This window comes from Serinus canaria, chromosome 3, assembly GCF_022539315.1.
Source record: "Serinus canaria isolate serCan28SL12 chromosome 3, serCan2020, whole genome shotgun sequence".
Lineage (NCBI taxonomy): Eukaryota > Metazoa > Chordata > Aves > Passeriformes > Fringillidae > Serinus > Serinus canaria.
In genome coordinates, this window is record NC_066316.1 from 78,130,382 (window position 1) to 78,156,270 (window position 25,889).

Consider the following 25,889-nt stretch of genomic DNA (forward strand, 5'->3'; position numbering starts at 1 on the left):
GAGAAAGCTTCCCAGAATGACAACAAACCATCAATTACTGCGCTTTGAGAACAATTTTACAAATGTTGTGCACCTACAGGGTTGCTACTTATCTCTGGAATGCACTGACGTGGCTTACTTAGTAAAATGCTGTGTGGAACAAAGTCAAAAACTTGTCATTGTCATGATGCATCATATCTGCTATTTGCACTTATTTGTTAAAGCAATTATCCTGTCAGAGAATGAGATTAGCATCAATTGATACAATTTTTCTCATGACTAACCCATTTCAACTGGTTTTCAATAATTATCATAATCTTCCAGGTATTTACCGATTTTTTATTTAATAATTTGTTCCAGTTCAGGGGATAAAAGTTAGGTTGACAATATAAAATGCTCTATGTTCTCTATTCTCTCTTCTAAAAATAAGTATTGCATTTATACTTTTCTACGGTTTGAACCTTCCTTGCTAGCTGTTACTTCTTGAAAATCGTCATTAATGATTCGAGCATTACTTCAATTAGTTCTCTGAACATTCGTGGCTAATTTTGTCGCAGCCCTCTAATTTAGCCACCTCCAACTTTCCCCCGCCCTGAGTATCGTGAGATCAAAGGCTGGACTCACTAAGCTTGTACTTGGCAATCCCAATGCCATTCTGCAACATGTGTGCTTAGGGTCAAAAAATTGTTGTAATTAGCAAAGCGTGTGCGCTTGTGTACACCCCGCTCGGCCAGCGTGTAAGTACATGATCAAATGCCGCTTAATGAGACTTCACACCAGCGCCTGCGCTGCACACAGTGCAGGCGGCTCACCTGGGGTCCAGGTGTGATCCCCTGCCCTGAGCCGTGTTTGAATGTCTGCTTGCTGTCGGATTTTACCTCTGAGCACCCCGGCGGGGCTGGGCAGGGCGCGTTGGCCGGGCGGCAGAGCAGAGGCGGGCGGAGGCACGGCTGGCTGTTGCGCGGTGCTGGAGCCGGGCGTGTGCCAGCCTCGCCCCAAGCCCCGAGTCTTGGCCGTGGCCGCGGGCGCATCGATCGTGTCAGCTCCACCCCGAGCGGGGAAAGCTGTGCGGAGGCGCCTGCAACGTGCTGATCCTGAGCACAGCAGCAATCCGACGGCACCGGGTGTTGCTGGGAGTCCCATGACAAGCCTTGCTTCTCAGCTGAGCACAGTAATTCAGATGTGGCAGCGCGCTGCCGAGTCTCTGCTGCTTTTGTGGCTGAACTGGTGTGTTATACAGGGCCATATCACAGCGGTGGATATCCTGGGGCTGTTTGGTGCCTGCAGAATGACTCTGGATCCTCTGCTGATACCTGCCTGGGCGTTTTTAAACCTGTTTTCAGAACCTTGGTGCCTGTAGTGATGCTCTGACAGAAACTGTAGTGATTGAAATAGGGAGTAGATAGAGTAAATTTAGGTGGGCCACTACAAGGTGAGGTTTGGGTATTTTGGGGCTTGTGAACCTTATCTGGCCAAATGTAAGAATCTGAAGTGCAGCTGCACATGTTTACATCTGAGATAGATGTCAGGTTCCCCTTATAACCAAGGAGAGTGACCAATTTGTCTTGGCCTGAGATAGTTGTCAAAAATAGGTCTAAAAGCACCTTTTCCCCCACTTTGATTCTGAGGGAATCTAGAAAGTCAGTTCAGGTGTCTGTCTGGAATTACAGTTGTCTCTGTCTGATGAGGCAAATCTCAGGGTCATTCAAGTAAACATTGCAGATTATGTGTAACCACAGATCCATTCCAAATATGGTAAATAATGAAAGTATCAGTTAATATCCATGCATGCTTTCCCCCCTCTCTAATTTCCTTCCCCACTCTTTCCTCTACATTCAATTTTATTTTGTTAGACTTTAATTTGCTAGACTGATGAATCACTTACTCCATGGTTAGCGCTTGCTCATTCCTTGTTTGTAACTGGTACTGATCACAACTTTGTATGTAGGATTTTTTGAGTGGGAGGGAAAGCATGTGCATAGGATTCATATTTCTTCTTGGAAACATTTGCTAGACCACCACCCAGAAACTGGTGACCTAGTACTGTTTCACAGACAGCAAGATGAGTGACTCCAACATAAACTGATGGTAATTCACAGAGGACTCTTGTACACCCCAGGAAACCGAACTCATCACTCACTACATTCCCTGTCCTCCCTGTTTGTGCTGAGCAATTCTGCAAGTTGTGTTCTGAGGAATACTAATAGTAAGTTTGTGAGTACTAGTTCATGATTTGCTTAAAATAGGTTTTTAAAGCATACTGCTATGGATGTCAGTCTCAAAAAGTTCCCAAGAATGTTTCTTCCTCTGTTTTCTCTGCACATTAAAGCAGCATTGGTGGAGGACTTAAAGCAAATAGCCAGGAAACTGTTAAAACACAAAGATATTGGCACTGAGCTTTACTTTTCCCTGTCAGAGCGAGCTGATTTCACACACACAACCCTTTAAACCAATAAATCAATGGTAAACTCGTGACCTTATTTGCTGTAATGAATCACTTATATTGCTGTGTTCTGCAGCATTTCAAACAGCAGCAAATCTGGTTTCACTGGCCAGTGCACTCTGGCTGGTTCAGTGCTGCAGTGAAGCTCTGTTTAAATTAAAAATGTATGTTTCAGCTTGACAAGGCATATCAAATGTTAACTTTTGTTTCCTAGTCATACTTCGCTTGGTAGTATTTGGTCCTGGCCAGTAGAAGTAGCAAAGCTGTACTATCTCTGAATTTCCCACCTAATATCTAGATATGGCTTTTAAAGTGGTTTTTTTTTTTTTTAACTGTAAAGGATAATAGCAAGAAAAAAAAATTACAGTCAATTAACAAGTGGTGACACTGAAATATTTTTATTAGTTTGCTAGCCAAAAGGTCTGTCTGCTTTCTTAGAGTAGCATGTAGTGCACTCTCAAATATCAACATCATGAAGCTGGAGCTGAAGGTTTGCTTTAAAGACTTTGTATGGCACTTGCCAGCATGACTTTTTGCCAGTTTGTAAGTATCTGCCTCTACCAAAGACTCAACAAGCTGACAATCCTCAGTCTACGTATTTCTATGATTTCAAAGCTGATATTGTTAAATGCATTTTGTGTTAGTCTGTGGACTTGCCTATGCCTATCAGACTCTAGGTCCTGGTGAGGTTACTCCTACCTGTGAATAGCTCTGGAAAGGTGATTATGTTCCTGAAAGTCTGCTGCACTTGCAGCACCCCATCCTTTCAAAGGATACAGAGCATTCCCTTCTCCATATCAAGCAGGCAGAGTGTTGGTCTGTAGTTGTTATACTGTCTAGGACCATACATCATGGACGAAAATAATTTGGATAAAAGGATAGCCTTTGCTTCAGAGAATTTTCAAGCTAAGTACCCACTAAAACAAGAGGTTTAAAAGAACACAGACAAAGAGAAAGAATCTGGGAGGAAATTAGCAGATAAGATCAATCCTCCCTCTCCTCCCCTTTCTAACCTCCTGGATATGTTGTGGGAAGTTACAGAGAACTACTTACAATATGTCTATTAGGTTATCTGACTGCAAAAGTAAAAACATGATCATGTTCATTCCAGCCTATTAGACAAAACATTAAAGATGCTTTGCACTGGATCTAGTTCATTGTGAATATCTTAAAAAATGGGTATGACTATCCAAGCCAGCTTTCTTGACCTGTATGTCACCAGTGGAGCAAGCAATTGTAGGGGATCACCCATTTTATTCTAAGGTGAGAGCTAAGACAGCCCATGCCTGCGTATTTCAACTGACTGCCAGAGCAGCTAGCATGGACATTGGCCATATGTACTGCAGATGTCTAAAGCTGAGGGGATTTGAATCCCACTGTGGTAGCTTTTTTCCTTCTGTGCATTTGTGCAAGGGTAAAATATCAATAATCTATACTTCTTGACAGCTTACTATTGAAGTGCACGCAGAATGTTGCACGAACAAAGTAATTCCTGAGTGTTGAAGCAGGGAGTGATCCCCTGAAGCATTTCCTACTTTATTTCTCATGTCTGAAAAGAGGACACACCCACCATCTAGACCATCTGAACAGGAGACTTTATTCAGTCGTTTCATTTCGTGTTCTAACTTACCTTAAGAAATAGTATGGATCAAAAAATAATATAAAATAGCAGCTTCACAATTTTTCCTGGTTTTCAGACTGCCTTTCCTGCCTTCTCCCTCCTCCAAAATTTACAGCTTAGACCTTTATAATCTACTTAGATAGACATTTAACCTAAACTTGAGATGTAAATTTAAAGGATTGCTGGCCCCTGAAGACAGCCATGTAATATTGTTGGCAGCAAATGGTTACTGTTCTGCTGTGTGAGAATGGCTAAATTTCAACCATGTGGAAAATAAACTCTAAATATCCAGCATTCAAAGCACTGTAAGTTCTATTTTGAAGTGCTATTATGTAAATGTAAGCCCTTTTTATTTCTGATAGGCGACTGTATGGAGGTGGGCAACACTGGCCCACTTTGCTTTCCAACATGGCATTAATTATAACTCCCTAGCCCATTTTCCATGTGCTGACTCACACCAATAGACAAATACCATGTGTAATTTTTTTTATTAATTGCTCTGATAGTCTCTGGCAAATGCTGTGCACAGTTCTCTAAAGGGCAGGTGGCTGTATGAAGGGATAGCTTAGACATGATCAGAATACACCTCTGTGAGTGAGGGAAGTGACCTGCTGCACTATGTAAACCTAAGGCCACATCTGAAAATTTTGGTGAAGAACATCAGTTTGATATCTGATGGCTTAAGAAAAATGCACAAGTGGGTTGAACAGAAGGAGTTTAGGGGAATGATTTTAGTCATTCAAAGACAGTATGAGATGGTGAGCTCTCCAGGGCAAGGGACCATTATCTGCTTGTTCTTTTTGTGGGTTTCTTAGGTGCTGCTGCAATATGGATCTGAAGTATGGCGAGTTTTTTATACAGCCAGATTACCTGGCAGCCAGGTTTCTCTGTGCAGGGACAGTAAGAGAGGGTAACAGCAACCTCTTGCTGATGTGATAGAAAGAACTTGTTTTCTTCAGAAGCCTTTTCCCAGCTAAGTTTCTATGTCAGTGCATTTTTTTTTATTATCAGCAATGTAGGCTACTTCTTGCTTTCTGCAATTTGATTGGAATTTAAGGAACTTGAGCATTTTTTTCTCCTTTCATTTTTAAATCAAGAAATACAGTTCTATGAAATGTGAAAGCAATTAATAATATAAACCTCTACTGACAGAAGAGGTGATACAGTGAGCAAATGAAAGCATTCAGATTTGGGACTAGAAAAGGATAATAGCTAATTGTCTGAGCAATTATTACTGTATAAGATAATGAGAGTTGCTGAAATAGCTAGTTGTATAAATGAGACATCCTGCATTATTGATCAGGCTTCTTTGTTTTAGCTGCACTAGAGACGTACATTTCACTTTTACATGGCTATTTATCAAGTCTAAACCTCACAAGCAATGATGCACTCATATGGTTTGGGGGGTGTGTGTGTGTTTTGTTGTTTTTTTTTCAAGAAAAGGGATAAATGTTGAAATACATTTAAAGTAAGGCAGCATTATCCATCTTTCATGGGCTACCCTCATGGGGCTACCCTTGTGGTGGAGGAACATATTCATTGTTTGATCAGTAGTCTATGCAGTCCAGTGGTTTACCTCTGTCTGATAAAAATAAATTAATAATAGTTACTGTTTCAGGAGCCTAACAAACCTGGTTACTTCAACTCAGCAGCATTATACATCACAGGAACGGACCTTCCGGACCTTGTAATCTCATTTAGTCATCATATGAAGTGTAGTTACTTTTATTAATTTAAAGTAGAGAATAAGAATATTGAAATGCAATCTGTAAAGCCCTTGAAGTTAAAGCTACATGTTAATGACATTTTGTTTGCTGTCCCACAATGCTGTGAGAATTGTAATATTATCTATTCTAAATTTGCTCAAAGGAATTGGATTTCAAATAAACCCATTAATAAAAGAAGCATGAAAACAGAGCTAAACAGGAGTCATCATCCTATTAGTACTGTAAGTTTCCTAATAACAAGCAAGGATTAAACATTTTGACCTTGAAAATCACAATAAGAAAGGGGAAAAAATATATCTAGTCCTTATAATCTTTCTGATTTTCTTCAGTGCTGTAGTTTTTACTTAGCTTGCATGAAGTAATGTTTATTGCAGGTATATCTGAAGTGCCATAGTCTGTAATATTAATTCCTTTAAAAACAAACAAAAAATAATGTATTAGTGAACCTGCTTTACACTATGGTTTTAGAATAGGAGAGGATTTTCAGTCAATTATTTATGTGTAATAAGTACCGAAAGACTTATTATCTCAGAATAACCAATGTTTGGCTGAAGCTTGAGAACACTAACGGCTGATCTTCAAAGTCTCGATCCAGTGACATTTGAAATAATGACAGAACTCCTGTCAATTTTAAACAAAGGAGGCTGAGGCCAAGAAGTATTGCTTTGAGAGATAATTTTAGATAATCAGTTGAAAGCATCTGTAAAAGAATAGAAAATTCAACTTTCACTCTTTACATAATACAGTATGAAGTATTTCAGCAGAGGAGAGCTCCTAATGGTGTGTATCTGTATTTTCTATTGCCTTGGGGGGGGCTTTTTTACAGATATAAATGTGTGTATATATATATATATAATGAATGTACACATACAGATATATATGCACTGAGCTGGTCTTACTTTCTCTGGGAATAAACTGATGGCAGCTGAAAGAATTAGGATCAAACTGAGAAGGAGTAGGGAGACTAGGTGAAATACTGAAATACCTGCAAATCTCTTTATTTAACACTCAAGTTATTTTTGTTCCTTGAATCCCCAGCAATATTTTTCTCTCTAAGATATGCTTTCACTCATTCTGGTTGTTCTCTCTCTTCAGCCATCCTGATCATTTGGTTAAGTCAGTGCAGAGTGACTTGGGATATGTGACATCATCTCTCCTCCTAGGAACACCTGGAAGATAGCATAAGAAATGAAGGAAGTGACACCCAAAATGCAAAAGATAGTACCAGTGCTTCAGGATGCCTTCTGGTGCAGGGTATGGTGCAGGCTCTCACTTGTGGGTGCTGTGTCAGCCTCTAGGGCAGGGCTGGACTAAGATATCGAGGAGGCATTTGAAGATTGCAAGGGAGAAGGAAAGAGGAGTTTCTGGCATTTGGTGAGCATTCCGTTTGCTCAGATGGAGGACTGCTCTTTTCTGATTTTGTATCAATGATGAAGGGTGAATTTTAGCTGCATTTGGAGGAAATTCTGAAATGTAATTTAATTATTATTGAAAAAAAAAATCATCCAAACCTTAACCTGCTTGTCCATCCAAGCAAAAAATGCTATCAAAACTTCATTTTAAAGGTTTTTCCTTCTCATTTACTTGTCAGCAGGGATTAGGAAGACCAATCAAGAAGGCAGGAATGAACACAGCAATAATTAAAACCCAAGACTTAGGTGTGTGCTCTACAGTATTTTTTCCTGGGCTATGGTATAGTAAACCTTGTATTATATAGTAAACCTCATCAAAATAGGCATATTCTGTTTAACAGTGCTAATACGTAAACACACTGGGAGGGTGAGTTTCTGTTTATTAATAGAGTGGACTTATTTTTGAATAGAAGCATTTGTTTTCTGAAGTAACAGAGCCCCTCTCCAGTCTTTTACAGACAGTGCTGGGTGTCAGTGCTGAGTGGCAAAGTAGAAAAGCTTTCCTCTAGTGAGGAAGAGGCAGCATCAGGAAGCAGCCTGCAGATAAGCAGATCTCGCTAAGTAGGGAAGTAGGACAGATACCCTGAGACAGCATCTGGCAGAGCAAGGGAGGAGATGTGAGCTCTCCTTTCCAGAGACAGCCAGAGAAGGAGCTGCAGGGACCCAGCTCCTAGAAAAGAGCCATAAGTCCTGCAACTCCAAAATATTTTGATTCTGAGCTCACACTGATTTCAGCCTTAACAAGTGCTATATTTAGTGTCACATATGTTCCTTAATAAAGTCCCAGTCTGATTTAGGAGCATACATGGCCTCAAAGAAACTTGAAAATTTTAGCAATTCATTGCATTTTTATAATGCAGAACGGCAAAATACTGATCTTGGCAAAGCATATTTGATGGTCCAGTTTGGGGTACATATTTACCTATATGTTCATCCATATGTTTGTACAGACCATAAAATCATGTTATGTGTGTGGCAAAAATACTTGTGAGAGTATCACTAAGTTATTTAATAAACTAAAGGGTGCCCTCTCCCCCTCCAAAACAGTGAGCCACGTTCTCTCATTTCTCATTCAATCACACATTAAGACAGATTTGACCAAGTATTTTTAGTTGGAGATTTGGAGCGGCTAAAGTAAGAAATCCTCTTAATAAATATAGGGGCTTTTTTAAAACTATCTTTTATACCAGTGTAATTCCATTGACTTCACAAGATTTTTTCCTAATGCATTCTGATAGGGCAAGAGTAGCAGGTTGTGGGCACTTTTTTTTCCCCCCCACAGTACGGATAACATTTTCACTGTGCTTGAATCCTTCTGATAAAATAAACATTTTGCATAGCTTTTGCTCTTTACTAGTATGTGGAGGGACAGAATGTAAGAAAATAAAGATAGTGCAGAGGGTAATCTCACACCTGAGGAGTTACAGCTGTACTAATCACCAAAGATTAGGACCAGGCCTGGCCTCAATGGGCCACAGCTGTGTCCAATAAGAAGAAGAGTGCTACAAAAGAGTGGTTTAGCTGGCTGAGAAGAGAGTTGGAGTTTGTTGGCTGTGCTGTGAAAAGAGTTAGAGTTGTTGGCTGTGAAGGAGGAGTCGGTGCTGTGAGGAATTGCCCAAGAAAAATCACTGAGAAAGTATGGAACTTTTGAAATACGATGACAATACTAGTAGATGATTTGCTACAATACATGGGAAAGTATCAAATGCACAATACAAAGTTTACTTTTTTTCATTGTTATGAAAACAGTTTCCTGGCTTTTGGGAAGGATTGCAAGCCATCCTGGTTTTCCCAAAGGACTGCAAGCTGAGGTGAGTATGAAATGGGCAGGACAGAGGCACTCTGTAAATTGCAGCAATTTTCATCAATTTGCTTTGAATGACAAGAAATATTAAGCTTCTGTCTTCCAGGGAAACACTTCTCAATAAACTATGTTTACCAATAGCTCTCAAATTTCAGATGTATGCTTTTATAATTAAATGAAGCAAAAATTGTGGGGAGAGAGACTTTTAAAAATTTATTTATCTTTTATTAGACCAGGACAAATTTTGAAAAAAAAAAAACCCAAAAAACAGACAAACTTACAGGTGTAGAAATCTGTCCTCAGTTGTGAAACAGGAGCCAATTTCGAGCCAAGCGTAGGCTGGGGACAATTGTTTTGAGTTTAACTTTGTTACAGTGATGAGTTGAACAAATGGAAGAGAAAAAGGTGTCTGACACCTTGAAGCAGATGAGATTGTTAGTGAAGGCAGAGGTGATAAAGGTTGCAATAAATGTGTCTGAAATAGCAAATGGAGTCTGGGGGTGTTGCTGTTATTAAGAAGAGAGTCAGGGTAAGGGAGAAGAAAACTGAAGAGCAGAAATCTACAGAGGTACAATTCACCAAATCTAACTATACATAAACTTGTTGTAAGAGACTGATTGTTTTGTGAATAAAAGCCTCATTTTCATAGGAACACGAGAAGCTGCAGGGGATCTCTTTCAATATCCCATCTCCATCAGTGTGTGACACAAAGCAGGTCCTTAAAAGGTAGTTTTAAGCCTTTGGGTGTTTAAGAATTTTTTAAACTATAAAATATTTGTAAATATCTCTAGGTAGAATAGTGAGCAGTCCAAGGTAGCTACCCTGGGCTCTCATTGATGAAAAATAGGCACACAGTAAAAGTGGCTTAATCTTGTACCGAAATAGATGCTTAGGGCTATTTCTCTGCATTGTCTGTAAGGGCAATCCAGAGTGAGTAACTCGGGTTTAGGCACTTCACTTCTGCAGTGAGCTTTTATGTGTGAAGTGAACCTCCCTCAACTCTCCAGGACTTGGAAACACAGCAGGGTCTTGAGCACGGACCCAAGGCTCTCTGCATTGCCAGGGGCTGTTCCCAAAAGATGCTTGAATGTTGGCCTCCCCTTTGAGAAGAGGAAGGGAAACATCCAGCAGATGTGAGCCTGGCTGTACCAGAAGGCAGAGGAAGACCCGTCCTATTTAGCCAGCTCTACACAGACTCTGTCACTTGAAATTGAGGACTTACAAGTCTCCAACCTGCACTCTGATGCAGTTTTCAGAAGTGCCTCCATTGTATTAGCTTTAGTCCAAAAACAAGATAAGATTCTGCCAGAAATCTTACCTTTATAAATGTATTCCTTCTACATCTCTTTCTATCCATGCCTTCATTTTCTGTGCATTAGATTCAATGGAGAATTTACAAACTCTAAATGTTTGCATCAATCACTGTTGCTCTGTTTTTTATTCTCTGCTAAAACAATGCCATTTCTATAGTAGTGTTTTATAATATATATTTTTAATAATATTCCCCAGTTTAAAAAGAAGTGTTAGAAAACATTAATTTGTTCTTTTTTGAAAATGAGCTTCTGTTCGTTGAAAGCTGGAGCAAAAAATGGGTGTTCAGTGTTTGAGTTCCCCAGGAAACTCATACAGCGCTGACTTTGTGATCTCAATCTGACCTTTTTTTCATTATGTAAGAAAAGAAATAATCCTTATGAAAGTCAGGTTGAAGATAAGATCAGCGTGGTGGGCAGGTAATTACATAAAGTGATGTTCAGTCATTAGAGAAAATGTACAGTTGATCCGATGGCTTAGATGTGGGCGAGGAATATGATCTAGCTGTTACTGGTATAAAAGAAAGGTGCAACTTTTTCATACATCAGTTTTGGGAACTTACCACCAAGTGTTGAGGACAGCTCATCTTCCAACACCATCCTGCAGTTTCTCTGATTTATTCTTGTTGAACAAGGGAGGTAATTTATTTTTATTTTTTCATTACTTTTAGAGAGGAACAATTGCATATGTTTTGGCATTCTCTTTCCCTTCTTTTCCAAAAGTTTCCTCCTCCTTCCATTCTGTCAAACTTTTTGCTTTGAACATAACTTAAAAGTTACTTTGGGACTAAAACATCAATGCTTAGAGTTAAGCTTACTTTGTAAGTAAGAGACAATGAGGCTCTAGAATTAGATTGCAGTTAAACATTGCAAATTTGTGATTTTGGATGGGATCCCAAACTTCTTCATTAATAACTTTTGGTTTTTCTCCTGCTCAATGGTGGCAATTGATGTCAAATATCAAACATTATATAACCTGTAGTATTAGTGCCTCTTTTAAAGTCTTTAACAGAAAAAGACAAGACCTTGTAAATGATAAGGTGAGAATTAATCTGCTGGGAAAGATTTAAAATTACAATCTTTCTAAATAGCTTCTGAAATTCAGGCATTATGTGTTGTTCCAGTAGCTCAAGAGAGATAATATTTAATAGAACAAAGCAGAAGCTTCCTTGGATATGACGGTGAGATGAAATGAGTGATGGGAACATTAACTGGTATAACAGCATGGGTACAGTCAGAAAATTCAAGAAAGACCATCAGACAAAACAGCTATTGCTCTGGAAAAGTAGAGAAGATCACATCTGTGGTTTATTGTCAGGTCCCTTTGGTGGTTTTGGTATGAGCCTGAAAATCGGACTCAATAGAGGAAGTGCAAAACTGCAATTTCAATTCCCCTTTTGGTTAATATAATGTAAAAAACCTTTCCCTCTGGGATTCCCTTGAGCCATTACTATGTACCAAATTATAACTATATCTTCTCGGAAAAATTAGGGTGAGGGATGCCACAGTGCCTTCAGCAAAAAACATGAAAAACAGGATAATCTGTCTAGTGTTGTGGTGTTATTCCTGTGGCTGGCTTCTTTTATTGGAGCCATTGAAGCATTTAGGCTATCAAAGGGCTCAGGATGATGTAACAACAGATCATTTGGAAAAGTCTGTCTGTCTTCTGCTGGTGCATGAGACCCTCCAGCTGACTTCTTTCACTCTGGAAAATGTTCCCCTGGATGGAGCAGGGCTTAACGTTAAACTGTGGAATTGTGTTCCAGTGCAGGCAAGTCTGCCAGTAGTCACACCCCCTCTAAGGGACTGGAAAGAGACTATGCAGAAAACAACCCTTTAAAAAGTGCTTTATTTTCTGGAGGGAGGGATCCAGCCAATCCACTCCGCTGGCTTCATAGATGCTGTTGAGTACAATTCAGTTCCTACAGTGTTTGGCAGGATCATAAGAGGTTGTGGATCTAAATGGTGTGAAGGACCACCTTTCTGCTGCAGACACAGCTTACTCTTGCTGAAGGAACAGGTCACAGAGGGCTGGCTGCTGCTTCTCAGGAACCTGACAGCCATGTTCAATGCTTCCAAAGCTTTCAGGAAAAGTTCAAGCAGAGAAGGAAAAAAGGTTGCATAGAGCCCATACGCATACCTACATGCATACACTGAAATTTTGGATGACTCTTCTAAATGCTTATTTCTAGTGGTTCCAAAATTGTTGCCAATGTTTTTTATTCCTGATCGTTATTGGCTGCTTTTAATTCCTTTATCCTCTGTTTTCTGCCAGCATGAACTGACTCACTGGGCAGGTGGGAGGAAGGAAGCGATGTTACTTGTACCCAGCACCCAGCCTTGCCACCTGGTGACTACCACATCATCAGCCTGTTAGCCATTCTGCTCAGCTGGGCTTCAGATCATTCTCTTTCTTCCTTTTTTTTTTTTTTTTTCTGTCTTAATTAGGTAGATGCTTGTTTCCACTGCTCTCATTCATTGCCCTGGAAAGCACTGCATATCAGTTTTGCTCACAAAATTTGTTTCTTTCCACTTTAGTAATCCCTGTCAGGCAGGGGCCTGACATGTTCTTTTCATGTCGCCTTTGGTCTCAGCCTGCAAAAATGTGTGTATTTGTATTTCTAGACAGATCATGGATTGCTATGGGAAGTATGCAGCTGTCACATTGACCATTTTGTCTGTATTTCTACATCTTCTTCATACATTCCCAGATGGAGAGTTCCTCATGCAGGGTAAGTTCCTTTCAGCACTCAGAAATAGAACAAGTATAAAGAGTATTAATTAAATTTTCACATTTTATAAATGTGGTCATAAATTTTGTCATTCAGTTGCATTTATTGACAATGAGGGTATAATACAACCAAGATAATTTCACTATGAGCATGCCTCCTATTTCTTCCCTGAATTTAATTTCTCCAGGTCAACAATGTCCCAGATGACCATGTCCTGAAGTTGATGTGGGTAACCTTAATTCTTGAAACACTATTGAATAGAAATGTTTGGTTTCTTGTACTCCTGTGAACTAAATTACAACGTAACATTAGGAACAGCAGAACCACAGCTTTTCCTCATATGCAGAATATTTTTCCTACGTAGATCGCAGAATATGGGATGCTGGTGGTATAGCATTCTATGAAAGACAAATATTAGATTTTAAGGGTACTTTGGAGGTTGCAGAGTTTTTTATTTAGCCTTAAATAGAATATTAAAAAATGTGATGTACAAAACTCTTGGTACCACCAAACATTTAAAAAGTGCTTTATAACAAAATCATGTCTAAAACCAGGCAATGTTCAACAAGCACTACAAATCCTGCTGGTGATTTTAACTATCTACAGCTAGTAGGAAGTTTTCTAGGGATAGCTACTGCTGTAGACAGAAACAAACCTTCACAAGTATCAACAAAATTGAAAAGAAGAGCAGAAAAGATCCAGTAGTGCTTGTGGTTTACCTAAAAAGCCACAGCCTAGTTTTACAGCTGGTGCGTGTTGCAGAGTTGAAAAAACCTAAAGAGGAGAGCTTTGGTGTTGTGCTTTTCTGTTCTGCAGACATCAAGCAACAAAATGTGGCTTGTGCTTCCTCTTATGGCCTGCACTTTCCCTTTGTTTTTGAAAATGACAATGCAGCTGGAAACCAAGTAAAATTCTCTTCTTTGTATTTTTATGGCAGGTTGTCCAGAGTGCAAGCTAGGGGAGAACAGATTCTTTTCCAAGCCAGGAGCACCCATTTACCAGTGCACTGGGTGCTGTTTCTCCCGTGCCTATCCCACTCCAATGAGGTCCAAGAAGACCATGCTTGTTCCAAAGAACATTACATCAGAAGCAACATGCTGCGTAGCAAAGGCTTTTACCAAGGTGAGGGTGAGAATGAAGTCTGCTTTAGCTTCTTTCAGAACGCAATATTTAGCTGAAGCAGTGAATAGTAAAGAATATGGTTTTGCTGGAGGACACTGGAGAGCAGTTGGAGGGAAAAATCCTTGGCATTTATGTCCTTTATGCCATAGTTCTTTCTTTTTTATAAAGAAGGAATTAAATCATCAACCAGTAATGAGTCTGATATTCAGCTGAGATGAGGAAACTGGTGCAGTGCCACTGAATTCTATGAAACTGCTTTGTCTCATGACACCTGCAGCTCTGGTGGTGGACTTGTCCCAGTATTTCCAACTCCTCTGGGTGTGCAGCGTCCCCTTAAATGCTACGCAGTGTGTATGTGATTTGAATAAGTCAATTGCCTTGTGCCTTTCCTGCATACTCAGGAGTTCTCTGGGAAGGTATCTGGTCAATACTATCAATTACATATATGGGAATGAGGGACCAAAACCATCTGTGCTTGTTAGATTAATTGAGATGGTGTTTTACTTTTTCATAGTGTAACCAAGAGAGACTTGTAAATGTGTCCAAGTACTGTGAGCACTTAACATTCATCAGGAAGGATCTTTTAAAGTTTCTTCTAAATCTGATTATCTTGGGAGTGTTTCTGCTCCAAGTGAAGAAACCTTACATTTTATGTAATAAATGGTGAGCTAGTTGAAACAAGCTAAGGTGTCTATCCTGTGGTGATCTGAATCAGGCTCATTAAGTGTGTCATCTAGAGGTTCAGCTGAGTTACCCACTCACAGATTTGGTGCATTTGAAATACCTTAGGGTACTGAAGTCGTATGGGCATGGCTGGCAGACACAGAACCCATGAAAGTGTTTCTAGAGTGACAGCTGGAGGCTGGGTGGGATCCCCTCTGGCCCCTCAAATGACAATTGACAGCTCAGGGTGCAGCTGAGGACAGTGCTGGGTCCCCACTGGCTGTGAAGAGACCCAGACACCTGACTTTAAACTCTGCTGAACCAATCCTGGCTCTTCACCTGAGGAGAACATAGATCTTATTCTACACTGACAGTGCAATACTTGCCCTGAGGCAGCAGCTAGAATCTGGCTGAGATTAAATATTAAGGTGACTCTTGTGTTTGTTGCCTTTGTTTTTGTAATTCCCATGTGATATATTTGAAGGACACTTTCTGATTTTCCATAGATTGGTTACTTGACACTTTTGGAAAATTAGACACTTTAAGGAATGTTGAAGTTAAAGAACAGCATATTGTGTCACTGTGCATGTCACTATGGAAAACTTTCACATTACAGCTCCAGAAACTGTGATGATGCAGCTTCACAGGCTGGTATTGAGGTCATTCTAGTACATGTACCCTAAAGGGCCTGGTTACTTTGTAGTAAAGAAAAAGTTTTCAGACATATTTTACCTGACAATGCTGTTTTTGCTGCACAGCTAATCCTAATTATTTATTACATGTGTGTGTTTTCTTTTTTTAAGATTACCCTTAAGGACAATGTGAAGATAGAGAACCATACAGATTGTCACTGCAGTACCTGCTACTATCATAAATCCTAAAGCCTGTCCCTTTGTTAATGGTCAAGGACAACAGGACAACAGTGAATGGAACATTTGTTTTACAGCTTTTACAGCACCTCAGTGTAAAACCTTATGTTTTCTGGTAAAGACTCTGGGTAGACCTCTGGATAAGATAGATGGCTATTTAATTTCCTTCTTGCTTCTTCATGCATTTAAGTAAGTGTAATTATTTCCATTAGGGATAAAATACAGCACTTGCATGACCAAATGCTTGATCTATTTTTAAAATAAACTGTCAGTTAAATCATCAATGTTTATTGAGGAAAATGGTGATTTATTAGCTTAACAGACAAAAATAGATTCTGATGTAATTTAAATTTCTAGATACTTTTTTTATGGGAGAGAGAGGGGAAAAGGAAGAGAGGGATGGGAAACTAAACAGAAGAATAATTATTTTCCCTTTATTCACATAATGATTACATTTTTTGAAGTTGCAATGTATTGTTCCTCCTGCTTTTCTTCCATTTTTATTTTACCTAATGGGCAGAAAGTATAATAGTATATAATCTATGCATAGTACCCTATATTTCTGTGCCATCTTTTATATTTCTCTGAATGTGGTCTCCTCCCATACAGAGAAGCAAATTAAGCAAAATCAAACAGTATGAAGAATTTTTGTACATTTTCATGTCGAAATGGTGGAATTGTCATACAAGTGTATTAGCTGTTTGAGCTGCTTACCTTTTGTTTGTCTTCATCAAGGCATAGAGCTTTAGTAATTCCCAAATGCCTTGTGCTAGACCCAGGTATACAAATGGAAAAGGTAAGGAATGTGTTAGGGGGGAAGGGGACGACAGAATATGTGCTCATAACACCTGACATTAGTATAAAAAACTTTAGTTGTAGTGGGTTGCATCTCGGGCTCTGGAGGAGCTGCTCACAGGTCTGAAGCCTGTCCATGGGAACAGATGTGAATGAATTTCTTTGCTATTCATCCTAATTTCTGAGGTGAGAACATCATCCTTGCTTCGGTCACTGGCTGCAAGAGTTTCAATGTGGTGACCCAAAAAGCCTCAGATCTATTTGTGGGGGATTTCCCTGCAGTTGAAGCTGTGAGGACAGCAGTAAGAGATTCCAAGGGGGATAGGGAGGATTTCCTGAGTGACGCTGAGAGGGTGGCTGGTCTGTCCCGGGCCATGGCCGGCCGTGGCTGATACCTGTGCCGATGCCAAATGACTTGTTTAGACGGACCCCAGGGCTAAGCTGTGATGGGGAACTTGAGGAGCTGAAGATCGGCTTCTAATGATCGTTTAAATCCACCAGTCCACCCCCCCACTTCTGTCTACTGGAGTGCAAATTCAGTGCTATTTGCTAAGAATACTATCCCGGGGCTTTGTGGAGAAGAAAAGGCTTTCCGTATGTAGAGGAGATGAGGATCTTAGAGAAGCGTTTTTCAGTGTACGTTCAATAAACCTTACTAACCTGATCTCCACGCCTTAACCCCTTAACCCCCTCTTATGTCCTAGCTTCACCGAGCCTTTCTTGGGAGATGTTTTGCCTGACTTGCTCTTGAAAAAAACCCCGATTTTATGAAGGAGAGTGATCTCGTTGCTTCACTGTTCTTACTGTTCTGGAAAGCTTTTCCCTAAGCCTCATTTGCTTCCACGTTACTTTTGGTCAGAGGATAGAAAGTTCTATGGTTCAAAGTAGGATGGTCTTTAGGATTAGCTTAGTAACACCAGCAGCACAGGTTTTCAGGATGATATTACAAATAAGAGGCATGACTAGGCCAACCTTCAAGCAGCTATCAATTGATTAATTAATATGGTAAAGTAGGAGCAACACAGCGCTGGGTACAGTGGGGGAAGCTTTCCCTCCAACTGCACAGTGATGGTTGGGGCTTACAGGTATTTATAGGGGAGCTCATAAGCTTTCTCAGCAGTTTCTATTCCCAATTTTTACGTCACAGTTCTATACACTATTGTGATTTCGTTTTTCTCAGGTTGTATTTCCTGACAGGAGTATTCCAGGTGGTGGGGTCCAGTTTCTTGAAAAAAGGAAGGAGTATTTCATCTGGTGAAGTCCAGCTTCCAGATGTGGGTCCACCTTTTGATTTGCAAGCACCATAAATCTCATAACAGTGATGTCCAGCTTCCCTTGGTCCGAGGCTATTAATCCTTGAGTTGATCTCCATCTTCCTTTCTCAAGCTGCTTTTCACTGTTTTGTTAAGGTGCAAGATAAGCAGGTTTCCTTTCTATACATTCCAAAGCTATAGTTTCAAAAGGTCCTTACTACAAGCAATATTCTAAAAAGGTTATTATTGCAAAACTCTTTAAGGCTTAACTACAAGCAGAAAATTCTTGTCAAAAAGCACCTTCTGAAAACTTTAATTCAAATGCTCCTAAATCAACTGAAGACTTATAAAGGTTAATTGCAAACAAAGGGTAGGTTCAAAGGCCTTCTTCCATGCTTTATTTTCCTCAGTCATTATTAGAATTTGTCTCTATAACTATCCCATGGTTGGTTTCCACACATATCACAATCACAAATACACTTGCTGCCTGTACGTACCTGACACGAAACACAGCTTTGTATTTCACAATGAGGAGTCTAATTTCCCATTCTGGATCATCACTCAAACATTGTGGGAATACGTGTCGAGCAGCTGCTGTAGCTGACTCACAATTCCAAGCTGCTGTACAATTTTATTAAATGTGATTGATGTGGCTACTTTTGCAGGAAAGCCAGGTCCTACCTGGGATTCCTGGGTAACGAGAAAGGAGTGATTTGAAGCTCTGCAGCATGATTACCTTAGGGAATGGTATTGTTTTTGCTCATAACGTTGACAGGACTGAAAAGGGGAGCAGGGAAACAGGTTCCCTGAAGTTTGCTTGCAGGAGTGACGTGCCTTTTTCTGTCGCCAGCCTTCTTGGATGACGTCTTACTCAAATAATCTCCTCCGGCAGAATCGAACATTTGTTTGTCTACCTAAGCTTGTGCTGCCCACAGTAGCTGCACAATAAACTTTTGTTTGCAAATTCTGAATCAACTTCCATATTTTGGATTGTAAAACCATAGTAATACCAATTAGAGTGAAACCCATGCTCTATATATTAAAAAAAGAAAAAGAAGGAAAAAAAAAAAAAAAGAGATTATCTTGCCCTGTGTCCTGCTAGAATGCCTGGCGTTTTTTCAGGGGCTTTTCTTTTGCTTTTAGTAGTGACCTCCTCAACTCAGGGATCCCTCTCCCCCTGAGGCGACCTCAGGCATCAAGAGCTTGCAGAGTGTGTATTGTGAGGCTGTGTGGAATGGGGGAGTGCCGGCCTCTTTAAGTTCTCTGGCTCTATCTTTTCGGTTCAGGAGTAGCAACACATAACAAGGAAAGGGATGGAATAAGCACTCAGATACACAAACTTATCAGCAGGTGCTAAGGAAAACAAGACAGACCAGACCCCTTCAGCCCCCGGCTGATGGGCCATTAGGGATGGCACTCGGGGGCATCCTGGCCTTTCTAAGCAGCAGGGAAGGGGAATGAGCCTCCTGTTGGTGCTTGGGGACCGGGCAAAACTTTGTATCCCACGTATGTGTGCTGCAAGGCCTAAGTGAACTGGAGAAGGAACACATGGGTCTTGATGGCAGCAACTAGTGAGACCAATATGCCAGCAGGATAAAGTCAGGGCAGACCTTATCAGCCTCTAGAACTGCCTAAATAGATGTAGCCAGGTGAGGCTCTGTCTCTTTCCCCAAGTAACAGGTGATAGGACATGAGCTAGTGGCCTCAAGTTGCAGCAAGGGAGGTTTAGACTGAATACTAGGAAACATTTCTTCTCAGAGAAGCTTGTGAAGTGCTGGAACAGGCTGCCCAGGGACTGCTGGAGTCACCAAACCTGGAGGTATTTCAAAGACGTGTAAATGTGGCACTTAGGGACATGATGAAGTAGGGGACTTGGCAGGGCTGGGTTAATGGTTAAAGAGATGATCTTAAAGGTCTATTCCATCTGAAATGATTCTATCATTCTAAAAGAGAACACTCATCATCTGGAATGGAATTATTTTCTTCTAGACATCAGGGTTGTCTCAATTGGAGGGACCAGGGTATATATTTATGTGGGAGAGGTTTAAATATTAGCACATGTAAATAACAAAATATACTTCTTTTTCCCCTAGTTAATTTAATCCTGTATGGACATGTATGTGTAATTGTATGACAAATTTTAAGCTGGACTAATTGATGAGAAGGAGGAAACCTGAACCTGGAAGGACTCGAGGTCTGAGGTCATGCTGAATAAGGGGACGCAGAATCTGGGTGTGGGTGGACAGAGGAGCTGTGCTAAATTCAAGGAATCCATGACTGTGGAGAGGCTTGTGAAATGAATGTGTGGTCCACACATTTTCTTGCTAGCAAACTTCAAGCTGGACTGTCTGGAGAGTAGGAGGAGACCCAGTTGGTCTAGGTAGGGGAGCCTAGGCAGGGGTTTTAGAGGGCTTTACAAGCTGAGCTGCTATTCAAGGATCTGTGAATGTAACTGCACTCGTGAATTTCAAAAGTGAGGGCACATATGTTTTCGTAGAGGATTTCAATCCCTATAAGCTGGAAGGGAGGAGGGTGAGGGTTGTTTGAGTTTATGTGAGTGTGGCTAAAGGCAGTGGTCTGCTGGGTAATCTCTGTGCAGTTTCCTTGGTGCCTCTCTGGGACAAATGCTCATCTTTTCTGCTGGACAAACCTGCACACAAGGACGGGAGCTGTGTCCAGGAGACTGGGATGGAGAGTCCCTGTGTGCCCACATTTGGGCTGCACCAGTCAGCCCGGAGGGATCCCTGGGTCCTGGAGTCCACAGGATTCAGCAGCCAACCTTTACATCTTTAACATATATTGTTTGAATACACTTTCTTTGGTCATTGTTGGAATGAGGTCAGAATGAGTTTCTTTACGTTTGAAAGTAAGAGCAAAAATCCAGGCCGTGGCTGAAAGAGTGGCAATATTGGGTAGGTCAGTGGCCCCACTTACAGTCAGGACTAGGAAAAACAGTGCTACATATTATTAAGAAGCTAATACAGTGGACCATAATAAAGAATAAATGGGATATGAATAGGAGTGCTAGAAGACTAGATTTATATTTGTAGGGATTAAATACCATATTTGCAGTAAAAAAGAAAACCAGGAAAAAACCCACAGTACAATTTCATTGCATTATAGAATGGCTGAAATAGAGGTTCAGTTGGTCATATATATTCAAGAGGGCATGGATGAACAATGTCATAAAATCAGAAGAAAAACTAATTCCTTGTTTATGTAGATAGCCATTGTACATCTTCTATATTTTAGGAACCGGGTATTTGTGCATGGAGATAAAATGAAGTCTTTGTCAGTGTGGTTTATAAGTAACAATGAATCAGTCAGACTGATACTATGGATTAAAAATGCTGAAGATCAAGCAGACTGAAGATAAAAATTATATATTTTTGCTGTCACAGTGACCTATATAAACTTACATCACCACAGCCCTAATAACAAATCCATTCTGTGAGCAGAGGGGCTGACTATCTGTGCCACATCTCATTGAAAATCCATTTTGCCATGTCCTCAGCAAACCCCTCTTGCAGCTGGTGGCCCTGTTAGGTGCCCTCCCAAGCTGCTGCAGAGCCATTAGCCAGAGCCAGGGCTGCTGTTTGTCCACCCAGCATGTTTTCTTAGGGGTGCTACCAACTTCTTTTTGGCCAGATCCCAATTTTTATATTTTACCACTAGTAGGTGTTTATTTTCACAGAGCTGCTAAGACCTTCCCAGAGCTGAGGTCATTACCCTTTATCCAAAAATACTCAAAACTGACCAGAGGGTTAAAAATTTGCTGAGGAGCAGCTGTTGGACACCTGTGTGGACAGACAGACAATGTGAGTGCCACACTGCTGCCAGGTGCCAGGCTGAAAAACATTTCAATTTCCAGTCCACAGCTGGTGAGAACAGGAAGGGCACCTTCTTGGCAGAAAGATAAAGCTCTCAAGCTGTAGGGATTTTAATTAATTAATGTTTCAGACCAGACCTCTTACTCCTAGCAAGACTGAGAATCTCCAAGTGAGAAAGTGCTTTTCCCTCCCTTTAACCCTGCTGAAACAATGTTTTTTAATAGTGATGAGGGGAAAAAGGTTATCCCAGGGCTTGTTCTGGAAAAGCACAGGCTGTCTCCCTTTTACAGCTGAGAAAAAGCTCCTTACTAAATTGGAATTCACTTAAATATATGCATACATAGCAGGACTTTTGCAGTGGAGGGAAGGGCATCAACGAAAATTGCCATGAAAAAGGATTGATTTGAAGATGATGGCAGGAAACTTGTAAACTCACTTGGTGATGAAATAAAACTAACAGTTAATCAGGTGTCTGTTATAACAGGTGTCTGCAGGATTTCACTATTTAAGGGGTTTTCCTGTTGCTCTGCAATTCCCCATGTCTGACATATGTTAACCCAGCACTTGGCCTGCTGTCAGGTTGGAGAGAGATGCCATCTCATTATCTGCACACATGTGTAAGCAGTAAATCTAACAGCTACTGCTCTGCCAAACCATTCTGGGTCTGGGGGTGTGAGAGAAACCACTATTCTTTTGGTAGAGGGAGACAAAAGGCCAGGAAATTTGCTTTGGGAGAGGATTTTGGCTCAGTGTTAATTTCTTGAGAATTTGGAGTTTATTGATTTTATAGTTTGTTTTTATAACAATCTGTCTTTCTCCATAATTTGTCTTTCTTCAGAATTTTGATGGTCTAAAAGCATAAGAAACATCTTTCAGGTCAAATCAGTCATCCTTCTACCCAAGCACTCAGTTTCTGACTCTGGCAGTATCAGATGCTTTTTATGGGATCACAAGACTCTGGCCATTTCTTGCAGTTGATTTCCCTTGTGCCATTCCCACAGTATCACAGAATCACTCCCACATGTGCCAGCATCCACACTGGTTTACTGGGGGCTTCTAGGGATTATGTCTCTGCCTTGTTCTTTCTGGATCTACCCATGCACTTCTTTTCTATTAATTTATCCACTCTGGTTTGAACCTGCTGATACCATGTGCTTTCATAACTTCCGGTCACAATAAGTTAGAGACGTATAAAAATGACTTAGTGTCGTGGGGTGACAGCCTTTATCCCAATATCGTGTGTTGTGTCTGACCTTTCTTCCCCCCCCCCCCCCCCCCCCCGGCCGTCTTGCTGCGGCGGGGCGGGGAGGGGGGGGTGAGGGTGACCGGGCACCTCGGCTTTTGCTTTCGGCTGGCTGCGGCTGCTGCTTAGCTTGCTGGCTGCTTTTGCTTTTGCTTGCTGCTGCTGCTTAGCTTGGCTGGCTTGCTTTCTTTTGCGCTCTTCTCTTTTTTTTTCCTTTCCCTCTTTCTTACCCTCCCCTGAAGATACCGTACCGGCTCCGGACCTGACCTGGGACGTCCAGGACCCCCCGGAGTCTGCGAGAAGAAGATCAGCACCCTCCACAACACTGCCTGGTTTCTTTTTCTTTTCTTGTGTTGGGGAGTGTTCCTTTGTTACTTGTTATTAAATAGGTTTTATTTTCCACTTTGCTCCTCCGAGGAATTCCTTCCCGAACCCGGTATTGGGGGAGGGGTGGTTGGAGGTTTGTTTTAGGGGACTCCCTTTCGGAGATTTCCCCTAATTTGTCCTAAACCAGGACACTTACTCTATTTTAAACTAATTTCCTAGATACTCCCTTAATTATTTTGTAATGCTCAACTGTTCCTGTTCTTAACATTGTCCTCTCTACCAAAAAGACATTATTTTTAGGGTTTTCCTCCTAAGGCAGCAGCTTGATCATTTTGGTTGGTTTTCCCCATACCTTCTTTAACTTTACTTCACCCTTCCTAAGATGCAGAGAGCTGACCCTGACCTGTATTTCAGTGAGGTAATACCAAAGTTACATGTAGCAGCAAAATGATGCCCTCTGTCTTCTTCTGATACCCTTTTTCATGATACTGTTTTATCTTATATTGCTGCCCAGAGACTTGTGAGACCAGAGACTTGTACATAATGACTCTTGAAATTTTTTTTGTGACATGCCACTTCTGCATTTGGTATCATCTGTGGTTTGGTTTACTTTTCCCTGATTGCATTAACTTATATTTATATGCTCTTAAGTTTATCCAACATCTGTTTGACCATTTTGGTTTGTCTGGTCTTTCTGTGTTTCTTCACCTTCAGCATTAGTGTTGGCTGCCTGAACAAGGGCTTAGTACAATCTATGAATCTGGAAATGTCACAGAGGATTTCTTTCTCTAGTTTTCTGATTAATATGTTGAGTAAAACTGGTTCTTGAAAGTAAAAGGTCCAAGTATACCCTTTCCTATAGCTAGCTTTTAGTTTGTAAAAGAAACTTTTTCCCCAACCTTGTGGCAACTTAAGCTTCTCTAAAAACACTCTTTAGGCATTATTTTGGCATGTCTCCATCTTCTGCAGTATTATAATAGTAAAACACCCCAAGTCTCAGTATCCAGTTCAAGCTGTCTCAAGCTGCTGCTTGATAGATATTGAACAATCCCCTGGTGATTGCTGAGACTGCCTTCACCCTGCTGCGGGGTTTGGAGTCAGGCTGCCTTACAGCAGAGTCAGTTTTTATCTTTTGAAAATTTTGTTAAGGTATTTTCTTTTGGAGCAAGAGTAGCCATAGTTTGGCTCAGAGACAGCAAGGTTTGAACTTCCTACACCTCTGCATGGAGACAGCATGGGGAAGGCTCAGTTCAGAAACAAAACCAGCACTTCAAACACAGCTCCTGTCCCTGTTTCTCCTACTTCCAGAAATGACTCTAGTAAGTCACTGCCAGCCTGTATGAACAGGGTAACTTCTACCATGCAGTCACAGCTAAGGGAATCAGTGTTCAAAGAGAAAAAGCCAACATGCTCTATTTCTCTGTTTGTTTGTTGTTTTATTTTTAATTTACATTTTATTCCCCATCATAATTTTCTGCCCATCTTCTTCATAGTGATACTCTAGTGAGTGCAAAGACCTATCAGGTGTGATCCTCAGCAGACAGGAATGGAGAATGTTATTCCTACAGGTGTAGGAATAACACAGGTGTACACTTACTAATTTAAGTAAGGTAAGGCCAGATGAAGGCATGAAGGGAGAATGATTTTTCTTTCCCCTGCAGGTTTTTGAGTTAGCTTGATTTGGAATAAGTATGTTTGTACATGTGTTTGTCATTTCACTTCTTTTAAGTCTTTGTACTAAGTGGTTCGTAATGTTCCTTTCATGTAAATATATTCCCAGAGGAGGATACAACAGCAAAGCAATTCTGAAAAGTCACAAAATAAATAAAAGGGCAGAACACTGAGCCATGTATTACTGGAAGACATAAGGGTGCACAGTTGCCTGAGAGCCCAGGGGAAATAGCTCCAGCTGATGGGGCCTCCAAGCACAGAGCTGGAGGTAGAAGTCTGAAAGAGCTTTAAGTTAATGCTTAAAAGAGATGGGTAATTGCATAGCCATTAGTAACATTTGCAGCCATAAATACAAGGATAATGAGAAGCATAAACAAATAAAGGTTTTGGCCCTGTAGGCATTAGAAGGAATGCGGTCTTTTTATTGCTTTTTGGTCAGATCAAATACTTGTTTCTGATAGGTTTTATTAATTTTTTTTCCTTTCCTTGGTCATGAGGCATTAACCATTGCTGGGGCAATATGATACAGGGTTCCATAGCGCAACAGTATTCCTCATATGGATGTCTTCTAGTTTCTTAGCATTACTGAATAATTTCTGTCCCAAGCAGAAGGAAAAAATATTGCTCTAGACATGTGGTATAGCAGTGGGGAGACTGAAAACCAGCAGTGTTCAGAAAGATAAACATGAAGACAGCATGGTGCTATTTACTATAGCAACTTACCTTTCTGTGCTCTTCTTTTTCTCCATCCTTGGGCAGCATCAGCCCAGTGGCTTTTTGCTGGTGCCACGGATGCAACAGATTTCTGTAACGTGCTTGGGAAGAGAAAGTTGGTGACAATACAAATGAGTCCAGTGGTTATGCTCTGGATCCATCCAGCATTGTGTTGCTGATAACCTCAAGGACAAACTGAGTTCCTGGCTGTTGGTCAGGGTATAAGGGCTCTACGGGCCAAAGGTGATGACCATCGAACAGCTGATCCCAGTGGCTGATTCTGGGTGTCCATAGGGCTGTGAGGGTACTGTAGGTGACGAGGAAAATTTGCTCCTTTTCAGCTGCTTGATTAGAGAATGGCCATGAGGCAAAGA

The 25,889-nt window shown here is 40.8% G+C and overlaps 1 protein-coding gene across 1 annotated transcript; it reads left to right on the plus strand.

The window, feature by feature from the left end:
* The first annotated feature begins 12,928 nt into the window (after positions 1–12,928).
* CGA (glycoprotein hormones, alpha polypeptide) lies at positions 12,929–15,694 on the plus strand. Its single transcript, XM_009093888.3, has 3 exons — positions 12,929–13,028; positions 13,966–14,150; positions 15,617–15,694. The coding sequence occupies exons 1-3, from the start codon at positions 12,929–12,931 to the stop codon at positions 15,692–15,694; spliced, it is 363 nt and encodes a 120-aa protein (XP_009092136.1).
* The last annotated feature ends 10,195 nt before the right edge of the window (positions 15,695–25,889 follow it).

Bases quoted from the DNA above. Each gene is read 5' to 3' on its own strand.
- CGA (XM_009093888.3), top strand. From the start codon at position 12,929: ATGGATTGCTATGGGAAGTATGCAGCTGTCACATTGACCATTTTGTCT. The intron at 13,029-13,965 runs GTAAGTTCCTTT...TTTTTATGGCAG, and splicing joins TGGAGAGTTCCTCATGCAGG to GTTGTCCAGAGTGCAAGCTA. The intron at 14,151-15,616 runs GTGAGGGTGAGA...TCTTTTTTTAAG, and splicing joins TAGCAAAGGCTTTTACCAAG to ATTACCCTTAAGGACAATGT.